The 14,720-nt window shown below is 36.8% G+C and overlaps 1 protein-coding gene across 5 annotated transcripts in view; it reads right to left on the bottom strand.

Annotated features, from left to right (window-relative positions):
• LOC132124094 (SH3 domain-containing kinase-binding protein 1-like) overlaps positions 1-14,371 on the bottom strand; it is a 49,904-nt gene extending 35,533 nt beyond the window's left edge. For all 5 annotated transcript variants that reach the window (XM_059534893.1, XM_059534895.1, XM_059534896.1 and 2 more), the window contains exons 1-2: positions 14,065-14,371; positions 2,111-2,268 (exon numbers count right to left, since the gene is read on the bottom strand). In XM_059534893.1, the coding sequence (XP_059390876.1) occupies positions 2,111-2,268; positions 14,065-14,068 (162 nt within the window). In that variant the 5' untranslated portion in view covers positions 14,069-14,371. The remainder of the gene's footprint in view (positions 1-2,110; positions 2,269-14,064) is intronic.
• Positions 14,372-14,720: the final 349 nt, after the last annotated feature.

Here is a 14,720-nt window from a genome sequence, read left to right as displayed (position 1 = left end):
TTTTCTAATCAAGTTTTTACATGCAGTCTGTGAAGAAAATCATAAGATTATTTATAGAAATAACTTCACTATGATTTCATGACGACTGTTTTAGTGTCTTCAGAATGAATTCATCAGTTGTGCTCAAGCTGTGAAAAGAGCTGTTTAAATTGCAACCGTTGAATTTCACACTGTCTCTCTGTTAAGCATCTTCTCTCCCCAGTGCCATCAGAGGAAGTCTGCACTTCCCTACCATGAACCATTGAAAAGGAAGTGACCTCGCAAAGCTACAGAGTCTCTCTCTACAGCGCATTCACTGCTTAAACTCAAGTTTTGAGTGGGCTTTGACAGAAAGAAAAATAGTTCTTGCCAACTTTGATTCAAGTACAATTTCACATGGTTTCATTTACAAAAGCAGCTCAATGAACAGACTAAAAGAACGAGAAACTTAATGGATTTGCAACAGGGTTATAAAACTAACTTGCAACATACAAAAACTACTAACACATACACACACACAAAACACTAAAAAATACACAGGCTTTGAGACTTGACTTGTAAACATTTCCAACCACAAGATTTTCTCTAAAGTTCACACCAACATTAGTGGTATTACTTGTTAAAAAGTAATGTGTTTTAAAGTAAGAAGAATAAACAAAAGGAGATTACAAAGAGAGCTGTACTAATAAAGTACAAAGAACAGTCCCAGTGTGTAACAAGTATGTGGTGCTACAATGCTAAAAAGCTTTCATGGACTCCTCACACCTGAGCTCATGACAATCTGCTGGAGGAGTTTGCAGGTTTTCTGCTGCAATATGCCCCTGATGTACTGGTGTCACTGTCCGTCTGCAGTGCTGCATCTCAGTGTTACCAAATTCTCTTCTAGTCAACACACACACACTCGACATCCTCTGACAGTCAGTGTTAGAGACCTGCTGAGTTCAGCTTAACACAAACATACACAATTGCCAACACACTCTAGAGCTGAACAATATAACGAGCGATATAATGAAAATTCAATATACAATATTCAATGACTTGGCAGAAAAACACAAACAATACGTTTTTAAATGTATTTTTTCATTTGGAGATAGAGTGCCAAATTTTTGAGTGATAATGCCATAAAAGCACAATCAGAAGTGGAAAGTTTTAGCACAAATTAAAAAACACAGACACAGCCGGCTCATTTCCATTAATGACCAATGCAATCTACAAAGAGCATCACAAATTAGCATAGGGTCGCAAATGAGCACAGCATGATAATCAGGTGTGGGTAATCTACTTAAAACACAAGTGCAAAATGGGTTAAAATAATGGTGCAAATACCAGTAAACTGACTACCGCAAATATTAGTAAATCACCTTGTGTGATATATTTAAATACTCTCCTTGCATAAATTGTGTCTGAAAGGGAAACTCCTGCAAATGCATTTGTCAGCTGCAAAAATAACTGTCCATGCCTTTTCATTACTAATGTTTCACTGCGAATTTAGCAAACAATGATTAGATCATTACATTTTTACTGTAATTAACTTATTTGATTTAACATTTTGAATCTACACTACCATTCACAAGTCTGGGATGAAAAACATATTACTTTTTTTTTTTAAGTTGTCTCCAATGCTCACCAAGACTGCTTTTATTTGTTCAAAAACACAGTAAAAATATTGTGAAATATTGTGATAAATTTTAAATAACTGTTTACTAATTTAAAATGTAATTTATTCTTGATTAAAAAAGCTGATTTTTCAGCATCATTACTCCAGTCTTTAGTGTCACATGATCATGCTGCTTTTCTGCTAAAGAAACATTTCTTATGTGCAAAGTTCACAAGAATACCATTAATTTATTTTTAGTCAGTTAAACTGTTAATATCTTACCGTACTGACCCCAAACATTTGAACTGTAGTGTAATTGGTCGCATTAAAAAGTGAGAAATTTAAACTGTTTTTGCTATTTCGCTCAGCCCTAACACTACGCACACCCACAAACACCCTGAAACAGTGTTGATGGCTTGGTCATGCAAAATTAAGGCGAGAAACCGACGTCCAGTGGTAAGTCTAGGATGTGAATCCATCCACTTCCTCCTGCAGGGAAAGGTCAAAAGGGGAAATGCTGAGTTCAGCACTTACTCTGACAAAGTTGTCGGGGAAGAGCCCCCTCCGACCGTCCAGCTCTCCTTCCCACCAGCCGCCCTCATCCTTCCTGATGTTACTGATGATGTCACCGACAGCGATGGTCAACTCGTCATCGTGCTGGGCCTGGTAATCAAACTCCACAATGGCTTCCACTGAGAGAGAGGACAACAAACAGAGGTTTAGAGGTCATAGTTTCATACAGGAAGCATGGTATACTGTATTACTGTATGAGACTCACACAGACATGCAACTTTCAATGAAAATGACAGCTCCATCTGCATTAGATCCAATTATGTCTCTTAAAAACTAGATAGAATTGTGGTCATTACACTTCACCTTAGGAAATGCAAACGCATAATTAATTTGGCTTTTCTAATTCAACATGCAAAACCCACAGAGATCCTGTTTTGGTAACAAAAACACTAGGCTGTTATAGGTGGTTGCCACGCTGTTGCTAGGTGGGTCCTAAGATGTTTAAAATGTTATTAATTCATGTGTTGTTAGGCTGCTATGTGTTCTGGGTGGTTTCAATGGTTCTTGGTTGGTTGGCCATTCTAAAGCATTCCGGAGGGTTTATATTGTGATTCTAGGGTGCTCTGGTTGGTTTCTAGTGTATTGCTAGGTGAATCTAGGATAATCCTAGGGTGTTTTTATGTTTGGAATATTTAGTGTGTTGCTAGGTAATTCTAGGTTGTCCTGAATGGTTTCTAGAGTGTTATACAGTGATACAAGGGGATTCTGAGTGGTTGCTAGGAGTGTTGGTTCCAATGTGTTTGGAGTGTTTTATTGTGTTATAATGCTGCTTTAGTGTGTCATAATAATTTGTTCTGGGTTGTTTATAGGGTGTTTCTAGATGATTCTAATGTATCCCGGATGGTTTCTAGGACACTGATAGGTGATTATCGGCATTTCGGATGGTTCTGGAGGGATGTCTTTGTGTTCTAAGTTGATTCTAGAGTATTCTAGATGGTTTATAGGTGTTGCTATACTGTGGTGTTCTGGATGGTTTCTAAGGTGCTGCTAGGTGGTCATAAATTGTTTTGCGGGATTTTAAGGATGTTTCTACGTGATTCTAAGATGTTCTGGGTCGTTTCTATGGCATTCTGATTGGTTGCGGTTACTGTTTCAAGTCAAATCAGCCCATTCCCAAATCTCAATAATTTGTTGGGAGTCTAGATATGGCTTGGGACTCTCCTTCAATATAAGTCAAAGGGAGTTTTTCCACCCGTTTTATTGTCCTGTTTGTAAAAAATCATTAGTGTAATCACTTTTAATCCCAATGATTTATTTTTATTTTTATTTAATTTGTAGGCACTATGGTGCAGAAATGACACACTACACTCTTTAAGGTTTATGCAAATCCCCAAATGAACAATAGAAATACTGATGCTTACCACAAAAACTACTTTATCATTTGTGCTCTGCTCTGACAACATCTTAACATATTTTTATCACATAATCATATATTTACAGCAATAAAACATTTACTGAGATAGCAAAGAAAGATACAAGTCCTTCCATAGGAATAAGAGCTAATAGGCCCCTGGAGCATAAGCAGGCATCATGTTTTCGCTGCAGATAGGAGGATTACTCTAGATGAGATCAAGGCAGAAGCGAAAGGAGACGAGAAATTAAAGTCACAAGATATTTTCACTTTACAGATTATAATACATATATATAATAGTTTGCATGAGGTCATAATGGTGAGGAGGGGTTACAGTGAGGATGGAGATGAGAGATGGAGATAGAATGATGAGTCATCAAGCCATGCCACACAAGTAGAGATCACACCCATGGCTCACTCCAATGCAATGCACACTGCACACTGCACACACACACACACACACACACACACACACACACACACACACACACAAGTGTTGGGCGATATGGTCATGTTTCAAATCGTCATATCGTCAGCCGTGAGATCGACGATACACGATCTTATCGTGCATGGGTGGAGCAAGAGAGAGACTCTTTGTTCTTGTGTTTTAAACCGTGCAGGTGCGTGAGAGAGCCTATGGAATCACCAATTATTGAAAAAATATACTTTAAAACATACTGATAAACTAATGTTAAATAAAAAAATACTGTATTTAAAACAGCTACGTTCATATATATAGTCAGACACAACTGTCATATCGTGCGTCCTGTGACAATTTGCAGCATCTGTGTGCGGAAGTTATCAGTCTAAATGTTCTGCATAATCAGTCAACGGTGAAAATCAATGTTAGATTTCATTTAAAGTCCAACAGTTTAACACTAATATTGGGCATAAACGAACAAGTTAAATATAAAGTATTTAAAACAGGTAAGTTCATATATTTGGAGTAAAGTTGAATTGAACTGATGCATCAGTCATACAGCGCTCCGGACCGCGCGCCTCATGACGAGCTCGACGCACCGCAACAGAAACAAGAATGAGATGCATTCTAACATAACTGTGGCATTAAACTCAGTGAGGGCTCGTTTAAAATAGTGCACATATATAGGCCGTTCAGATTACTTGTTAAAGTGCAATGAAACACCTTATATCTGCAGACGATGTACGTCTGTTTGTGGATGGAGACTTAGTAACGGCCAAAACTCTGTATTTTGCATGCATCACATTATAGTGCAGTGTGCATGAAAATAATAACAAGGCTGCAGAGCAAACTTATCATCCATAGTGGTTCTCACGTAGTCCTTCTACGTCATCACCACATAGTGAGTGTTATAAGTGATAAGTCTAATAGAAGGTCTACGTGAGAACCACTATGGATGATAAGTTCGCTCTGCCGCCTTGTTAATATTTTGTCTTTACTTTATTTGTAACGCCAAGAAAGAGTTAATCTCTCATGTATGAGAAGAGCGTGTTGTCGTGTAGCAGCCATTAAATGTGTGGGACACCAACTCCTCGTTTTCTATCTCTTTCATTTCATGGATTTAACGAGTTATCAGAGTCAAGGCGGACAGTTTCAGGCTCTAATCCTCCTGCGCTCACACGAGCTGTGTGTGTGTGTGTGTGTGAAATGCGATGCTGAAATGAAATAGCTGGGCAGTTTTATTTTAATAAGCAGCCTAAAAAAAATAATAGTTATTATTATTATAATCTAATACATTAATAGGAAAATGAGCCTAATATAGTCTTGATTATCGACAGAGAAATCTGCTTATGTCGATATCTCTGACTATCGTCGATACACGATACTATCGTCTATCGGCACAACCCTAACACACACACATAGTAGTATAATGCAAACATCCATTGTGTCTTCTATACAATGTTTGATCTATATCAGAAGCCCTGTCTACAGATTTTATATCGGATACCAACCAACCCCATTGCTCCATGCAGAAGGATATCAATACCCTACCATTAAATACTCAAGAATGCATTGGCTTATATGATCCCTCAGATGAGCCTGCATAATATTCTGGAAAATGCTGAGCTATCCATGGAGGAAAGCATGAGGTCGTATAACAGAAATCGGTCAGCCCGCAGCCATAACAAACACAAAGGTAACGAAAACTTCCAAACATCTGGTGGAACGCACCTACGCATATGAACAGATATTAAAAAACCTACAGGCACAAACCCACACACACATAAATACAGAAATGCTACAGTCTGTATTGATATATGGAGATTTATCATCTGTAATGGCTGATCAGGTGCAGACTCTCTGCAGACTATTCTCGCCGTTCCTTCACCTTTGTTTTGTTGGGAAAAGTGTAGAATTTAGTTTTAAAAAGCTTAGAAAACAAATACGAATGGACAATTTACCAGGACAGTATAAACATATATTTATATAATAAAACAAACATACAAGGATTGGGAAATATATACAATTTATAACAGATGGGTGTTCAATTTTAATTAGAAATCACCTGCGTTCTGTGGAGTTTTACAGCCATAGATACATCGAATCATAACATGACCTAAATCACAACTATTCTTCGTTGACTTTTCAAGGGGCTTGAAACACAATGAAAGATCTTTCATTCTGTTAAGGACGTTGTGCTACCCCTTGATTTCTCTTTTTGTTGTTTTTGATTGCTTCCACTGTCTTCATCTGTAAGTCGCTTTGGATAAAAGTGTCTGCTAAATGAATAAATGTAAATGTAAATGTAATGATAACATTCAAGGTCCATCTGTGATTTTCTTTTGAGCAGTATCTTCTCTCTCAGTTTTTGTCCCTTTGTTGTCTTCCGGTTGTTTGAGGTTTGGAATGAAATAAAGATGTGACATTGCTGCCATGTTTATGGTGAAATCTTGCAGAAAAGCCTCCCACCCACACTTACACCCCTGCACTGAGAATACAGGAGTTTGTCTTGAATCTCTGCCAGACCCACAAATGTCAGCCTCTGTCTGACTTTTCAGCACAACCCTTCTTCAGCTGATCCACACAAACACATTTACACTCAACGAAAAACAACAAAGCTGTTTCTTATTAATTCTTGTCTTTCTTCTGCTTTTTTAATGGTCACAAGAGAGACTGAAATAGTATCCAGTTATCATAGTACTGATACATCTGATCTAATAATTATATTCTGATACATTCAGAGTAAAAAATTCTAAATATGGGGACTGCTAATTTAATGTGATCTGTAAGAGTAACTATAAATAATTGCTCTGAAATTGTAATGAATTGATTATATAAAACTATTTGACATCAAGGATAACAGAATATTGACAAAAAAAGGAAATGTCCCTATGAAGAAAATATTTCACTGTTCATTTAGTTGTATCTGTAAGACAAAATATATTTTCAAATGATTTACTGATCATTTGTGTTATCTGTGCAATTAATAATATTAAAGTAACTGACATGACATAGAATATTATTTTAACTAAAATATTATTTTAAATAAAATACAATATGTTAACTATATTTAAATATTATTTTATTGAATAAAAAAAAAGAAAATGTATTCAAATAGTGCCCAATTAACTGGAAGCATTGCAGTGTATGCACTGCAAACACCACTTAAGTGTGTTTTTTTTCATAAAATCTAAAAATCTAGTAACTACTACAATAACAACATCACTTGAGCTAAATAAGGACTATGTGTGTTTAACTGGCCAACCACCTGACTACCTCTTCTTAAATAGCTCCTTTAGCCTGTGTGTCTGGACTCAGCTGGTTTGCACTGATGTCTGCTTAACAGGACCTCAGTGAAACAATGTGATGCGCTTTCACAGCAGCATAACTCACTGAGCTCATGCATTAAACATCAACACACTCGATTTGTAATACTGACTAAATTTATGCAGGCCTGACCATAGGCGGAGATCCGCCGGGGAGGGGGGGTCAAAGCTACAATTTGAGACCAGAAACGCAGTAACTTTAAGAGTAAATAATAATTATAATATTGATGATGCTGATAATAATAATAATGACTATGCACCTGTTTGTAAGGAAGCTTGTAAATTAATTTCTCTATCCAATGCCTTCACGTCACGTGACAAAAGTACGAACGATAGGTTAAAGCCTTTTATACAGTCTTTTTTATTATTATTAAACAATACAAACATTAAAACATTAAGGCAGTTAACTTAAAATCACAAAGACAAAAATAATAATAATAATTTAAAAAAATAAACACAGATCTGTTGCCAAGGTAACTCCTTTTATACAGTCTATGGTCAAAGCTTATGGGGCTGTCACGTGATGAAAGAACGACTCAAACATGAAGAATAGTCAGATAAGATGTGAGCTGAGCTAATCATAAACTGAAGACCCAGTTAAACAATTCATTCTTAATGCATTATAGTTTTGTATTGTTTGTAGTGTGATCATCGTTTGCACACCCAATTGCTATTTAAAACTAGCCCAAAACTAACCCAAACTAACCACGTTTCCTCTCTATATAAATATACTTACAAGTACAATTTTAGCTGTATTATTTGTGTCCCCTACAACATTTAGCCTTGACATGTCATTCACCTGAGTAAAAAAAATTACTTGTCTGAAGAAAAAAAAAAAAAAAAAAAAAAAAAAAAAAATTATAATGTAAGAATATATATATATATATATATTTTTTTTTTTTGGTGTAAATATAATCTGAAGCAATTGTCTCAGTGCTCTATCAGGTTTTACTTTAATCAGTATATTTGTAATACTTGCCTTAAATGGATTTCTAGGACACTTTTTAACTTTATGAAGGGCAATATTTTCCTAACCTTATTAAATGCATTGCACACTTTTGCCGAGTCCGCACTGAGGTAAGCTCTGTGGCAGACTTCTACCCAACAGTCAAAGCGCCAATATGTCACAAAAGTGTGGAGGAAGACTGTGAGGGTTTAGGGTGTGATTTGGGACAGGGCCTTTATGAATAGCTCATTGACTCACCTGATTCGTTCAAAAACGAAAACACTGTTGTGTGTTGTTTTCGGAGATGTGTGACTGTTCTGCAGTGGCTTTGCTTAGAACTATTTTGTTTGTGAAATGGAGCAAAAACAGTCAAAAATCTGTTTAAAATGTAAGTTAATTATTATTAATCATTCACACTCTACAATCATTCTCGCAATAGTTTCAGTGCTGCCCAAGTTGTTGTATGTTATTGATGTTTAAATCAGGTTACTTGATCAGGTTTCTTACTCTTTCACTTGCCCCTTAACAAAATCCACTCCCGAACAAGCGCTAATGTCGATCATATAAGCCTTGTACCCAATAATCCACTGTATAAGTTAAGAGATACAAGCATTATTTTTAGGTTCCACTGATTTGGAACAAGATCAATAATATTCCAGTATTGGACAAATAACCTTTTTGGCCAATGATGTGATTGAGCTGAACTAAAATCCTTCATTGTTCTTGTCTGTGGGAAGCCTGTAACTTACAGCTGATTTAAATTGTTCATTCTCTCATACTGACTCAGACCGACTGCCTCTACCTTAAGGTTAATCAAATTTATGTTATTAGATTGCATTAGATGGAACAGACATGAATTAAATGAATCACATTGGCAAAAGTATTTTTATACAGCAAAAACCTCATGCTCAAGACTGGATGAGCATTAGGTGTGAACGGCTCAGAGTGACTCCAAGATGAGTCAAAGAAAAGAACACCGATGATATCCTTCACAGCCAAACCATTTCATGCCATCCTGACCCATTACACACCTCAGAATGTATACTGAATGAACTGTGAGCCAAATATAACTGCATAAAGCCACTACCCAGACACAAACAACCACTGTGATAAAGAGCAGATTCCAACACAAGCATACCACATTTAGAGCGGTGCTGTGAACGCAGGCGTAGTCCTGACCCATTTCATTACACTGCGCTATGGTCTGGTTTTAAATGGAAGAATTCAACTTTTTTTGTTTCTTACTAAAGCTGAAAGTCCTCCAGTAAAAAGCAGTGAGTGATTTTCTCCGTCTTTTGTTGTCTGATTAATATTAAGCACACAAGCAACAGCAGGAAAAGCCTGTTGTCACTTTAAGAGCCGCAACGATCCAATTTACTGTTACACACGTATTTTCATTCACAACTGTTTACACTCTCTTAAGTCATGACAGATGAGAATTTACGTGAATAATCACCAAGCTCCATATTTCGGCACATTTTTGTGTACATTTGACCGTTTAGGCGTGCATCTTAAACTAAAAGTTCACTTTGCTTATGCTATTAGGCAGTAATGCATAATGGTTAGAGAGTCGTACTTGTATCCTAAAAGTCTTGGGTTTGAGTTTTGGTACCTCTTCCACCCTCAATACCATGACTGAAGTGAGCAAGGCACCGAACACCCATACTGTATGCACCCAAAGGCCAAACATCACCTTCACTTCACTTGCTTGTCCGAGTTCTGTTCCGTCTCTGAGCACATGCACTGGAAAGGGGGCGGAATAAACATTCGTAGGGAAGTTGTGGCCTAGTGGTTAGAGAGTTTGACTTCTAACCCTAAGGTTGTGGGTCCGAGTCTCGGGCCAGCAATACCACAACTGAGGTGCCCTTGAGCAATGCACCGAACCCCCAACTGCTCCCCGGGCGCCACAGCATAAATGATGCCCACTGCTCCGGGTGTGTGTTCACTGCTGTGTGTGTACACTTTGGATGAGTTAAATGCAGAGAACAATTCTGAGTATGGGTCACCATACTTGGCTGTATGTCACGTCACTTTTTAATTTATCTTGATTATTGTATTTTTATAATCATTGGAGGCCGGAATCAAAAACTGTATTCCGATGAACTGCACAGCTCCACAGCATTGTAAATAAGCAAATGTACACTGTAATATGTCCATCAATTTTAACACCATGATATAGTGATACTGGTATACCACTACAATCCTAGTTTCTGCCAAGCAAACCACAAATTTACAGGACCTCTATAGAAGAAAAGGGCAAGATCCTCTTAAATGCATGACCACACGTGGCTCGCCATGTGTCTTGGCTTCCCAAATTTTGTCGCCTATGCCACTGATTATGTGGGTTAGACTTGGGTCATGTGCAGAAATTTAGAGAAACTAACAAATGATTGGTGCAAGTTATAAAATGACGCACTTTTCCCAGAAGCATAAAACATGTAGTTTACATGCCATTAAATGATGCAGTATGTAGGACAGAAACTCTTGCGCTCGAATCCTGACCACAAAGTCTAACACTACTTCCTTAAAGCCAACACTCAACAAACTTTGAGTGTTTCATCATTACAACTTTCATTACAAATACTCTCTCTTAAAAGTTACAGCTCCGACGTCAGACACGTTAAGAAATCATGAAGGTACTTGCATGTAAAAACCACTCGGTTGTTTGTATATCCTACTGCAGATATATATTCAGGTAGTGTATCAACACTTACATTATTAATCTACAAAAGCTCTTTCAGAAGATGTTTTTTCAGCTGTATGGGATATTTTGTACACAATATCGTACAAAACTCTCACACTAGCCGTGGAACTTCTCTTTTATCGCATGAAGTGACATGACTTTTATTCTTGAATGAAGCAATCTCCCGCAGACTTGAGACATCAACGATTACTCATGCTCCAAAACAGACATAACTCTTTCTTTTTGAAGAAAACTTTTTTCCTTTTAATACAAAACCTTTTGGTTTTTATTATTGCATATTGTGCATTTCCCTATGGTGACATGCACATAAACGTATTGTGTTAATTCCGTCCAAAATAGCTCTCTTCTGGAATATTTTATAAAGATCTATGAGTACTATTACCCAACATAGGGATGCTCAGAGTCAGAAGGCATCTGCAGAAAATATCTGTGCTGCATTCACGGGGAAATCGACAGCAATGGATTTAAACATGGAAGATGTGTTAAACGGAGAGCAGAAAATACTCTTGTTGAAGGCTGAAAGAATAATCAAATTAACCAAATAACCATAAACAAAAGAAGTTGCCGATGTGTAGATCTTGTGATAAGTACAACTGCTGCTACTGGTTCCCCTACACTGTTTCCACTGGCAATAAAAGAGCAACTATCATAACATGGAGGAACATGAGGTAGATGTGTAAATGCTCCACTACATAACGGGAACTTATCATACACAGAAACATACCTCTGTCACCACTTCCCTGTTCTCTGCCAAAAGGCAATGAATGAGCATGACACAGCAGCCATGATAGTAAAGAGACCTGAGTACAGTGCACTGCACACTTTCCAGAATCCAAAGCTCACCACATCACTGTGGAGGAAAAGCTTGCAGCAAAAGATTCTGATTGGCTGTCAATGCTTTTAAGGATTCATCAGCTGGAAAATATTATTCTGATAGGGATTCCAATTATATTGTTCCTCTGTGGCATTATCATTAAAGTTACAGGCATCATGTTGTTCCAAACCTGTATAACTTTGTTTCTTCTGTAGAACACGAATTATAATGTGAAAGATTAAAAAAAATGTCTTGCTGTATTTCTGTCTCTAAAATAAAAGTTAATGGGCTACAGTATTGTTTTGAACCTCATTGACTTCCACTGTATATTCCACAAATCTTACTCTTATCTCCAACATAACTTGACAGAAAGAAAGTTGTACAGGTTTGGAACAACATAAAAGTGTGTTAATAAGAAGAGAATTTTCATTTTTGGGTATCCCTTCAAGGTACTATTATATACAATCTTTAGGGGCTAAAAATAGTTGTTTGCACATAATTTCCTTTTTTTTACTCACTTTTTAACTTAGAGCAGAGCATGCCTCGATTGTCAGATTGATTTTTAAATCATATAATTCCTGTAGTCCTGTTTCTGACTGATTTATTTTTTTAAATAGTTGGTACACACAGCTGGCCCTCTGTCATTTATAACCATTAGTGTTTATATTTAAGCAGAAACTAACTAAAACTTTTCCTAACAAACACTCTGGTAGGTCTGTACACGGATGGCTTTAGTCACTGAAGAATGTAACCAAATGTGCTGTGCAATGTGCTCAAAACCTATATTGTGCTGTTTCAATTTTCAACACGTATATCTGTTGATCTAAACGCTTTGATGAATCTTGCCGAAAGATCAGAGACACATGTGTGACTGTCTCACGCTGGTGTTTTGTCAAAGATGCTGCACTTTTCATGAATTCGTCACGGGAGAGTGGATAGAACAGAATGGATCATAAGAGGATCGTACATCTGTTAGTGCTTCAGTCAATTAGTGTTTTTAGTTTGTTAATGTAAATCACCAATGGTTGTTATCCATTGTCAATGATAGGCTCTGATCTGCTTAGCATGACACAACATTTGAGGTTACAGTGATGACTGCAGTTCTGAACATCTCATTCCACAATAGTGTGGAATTCTTCAAAAATGTCTGTCATCCTGTTTTATCATCAGTGCAATGTAAGAAAACGACACCAGCAACTATTTTTTTGGACTGAAATGCTAAAAACGTCTTTGGCTGCCGCTGCCAAGCTATGGACTGTGATAAACTGTCTAAAAGTCTGTTTAAAAAACACACGTACAAACTATTTAAACCCTATTTCAAGAACATAGCACATAACGGCATTTTAACTGATACAACCTTATTCAAGAAACATGTTTTGCCTTTTGAACTAAATACAGAAAATAAGCTTGTTCAATGTTATTCCATTTTTTCTACTTAAAGGTCATGATGAATGAAACAGAAGTAGCAACCAGCCTTCTCTTCCGTATTGTGATGTATATTCCAATTGAAATCGAAAAAGAAAGAAAATATACGGCTGGGACTTCGTTCACCAGAAGATCAAGTTATGACATTTTGATTTAAATTATCATGTCCAAAAAATACAAATGAAACATAAAAAATGAAACATGCATGCTTAAAACTTTACAAGAAGATCAATAACATGCATTTAGAAAATAGATAGGGTGGATTTTTATGTTTAATGCCGACTTTAATGCTATAAAAAATACAAAGCATTTTAACTTTTACATTTAGACATAATTGAATCTCAACATCATTTTTGCTTTCCTTTTGGAAACAATGCACTGAATTCAAATGAACACTTACTTTACACATATATTTACTTAATATTCACTAAAATATCTGAAAATAGAATATGTGCATTGTTTAATACTTACTGACAGCCAATCTAGTAAAGTTTATGCTGATACTGACAATTTTAAAATAGCAATTAAAAATGCATGTTTCCGTTGCATTGTAATGTCCTAATGAAATAACATGCATATTAAAAGGAGGGTTCCTCATATGAAACAACGTAGCAAAAACCACATCAGTTAATAGAAACATAACGGACAGCTGGATGAGAGAAGGAAACCTCAGAGGGAAATGAAATTCAGCTTTTAACTCTTCATGATCTCCGAACAGGGGAGGAGAGGAAAAACATGCAAACGTGTCCACATCTTGAAATCATCAGATCTTCTTTCAATGTAGTTCTAATGAGAGCGACGGATGCATGATGCAAGCACTATCAATGATTTTCAGTTTCGTTAATGTATTGTATGCCACATCAATAAAACACTCTGGTCAAGATCTTGCTTAAAATAACCGGACTATCCACAAATCTACTGTACTCACCCATTTATGAACTTGTTTACGCGGCGTGTTTGTGTAGGATGTCTTTCAATGTAGAGAAAAAGCCAGAAATCCGCTACTTGCAGGAGATGAAGCCCCCGGGTCGGAAATACCGCAAATAATCACTTACAATCAAAGAGCAACGCGGCTTCTAAGCATATTTCTTACAGATTATTATTCCCCTCATTAAAACGAGCAAAAAAGGGAAGGGGCAACAATGCAGAGGGGGAAGAGATGATGTGGATGTTGCCCCAGCCGTAAAAAGCTTCACTACAGTTTTGCCTCCGTCGCTTTACTAACTCCAGCTTGCCGTCACTGCGCTCAGTGGCGCTCGTGAACCGAAAGTTCTCGCGAGAACTGGAGAGATGCGCTTGTAATGATCGAGGACATCGAACTGGATTTCCGCTGTTTAACAAACAAATACCTGGAGCCTGCAGATCGCAGTTGATTGTTTCTAAAAAACATAAAAAATAAAAAATCGATACTGATAATTATAGAGATTAATCACTGAGGTCTAACATATTTGGTTACTTTTGAATAACTTTAAATTGTCTGAAAGGAATGTAATCTATAGGGAGACTTGGCAGTGCTTTGTTTAAATAATATTGTAATATTCCCAAATTTGTATACTAATTCTACTACTTATTTCTAAACGGTGT

This window comes from Carassius carassius, chromosome 42 (assembly GCF_963082965.1).
Source record: "Carassius carassius chromosome 42, fCarCar2.1, whole genome shotgun sequence".
Taxonomy (NCBI): domain Eukaryota; kingdom Metazoa; phylum Chordata; class Actinopteri; order Cypriniformes; family Cyprinidae; genus Carassius; species Carassius carassius.
This window is presented reverse-complemented; position numbering and strand designations above follow the sequence as displayed.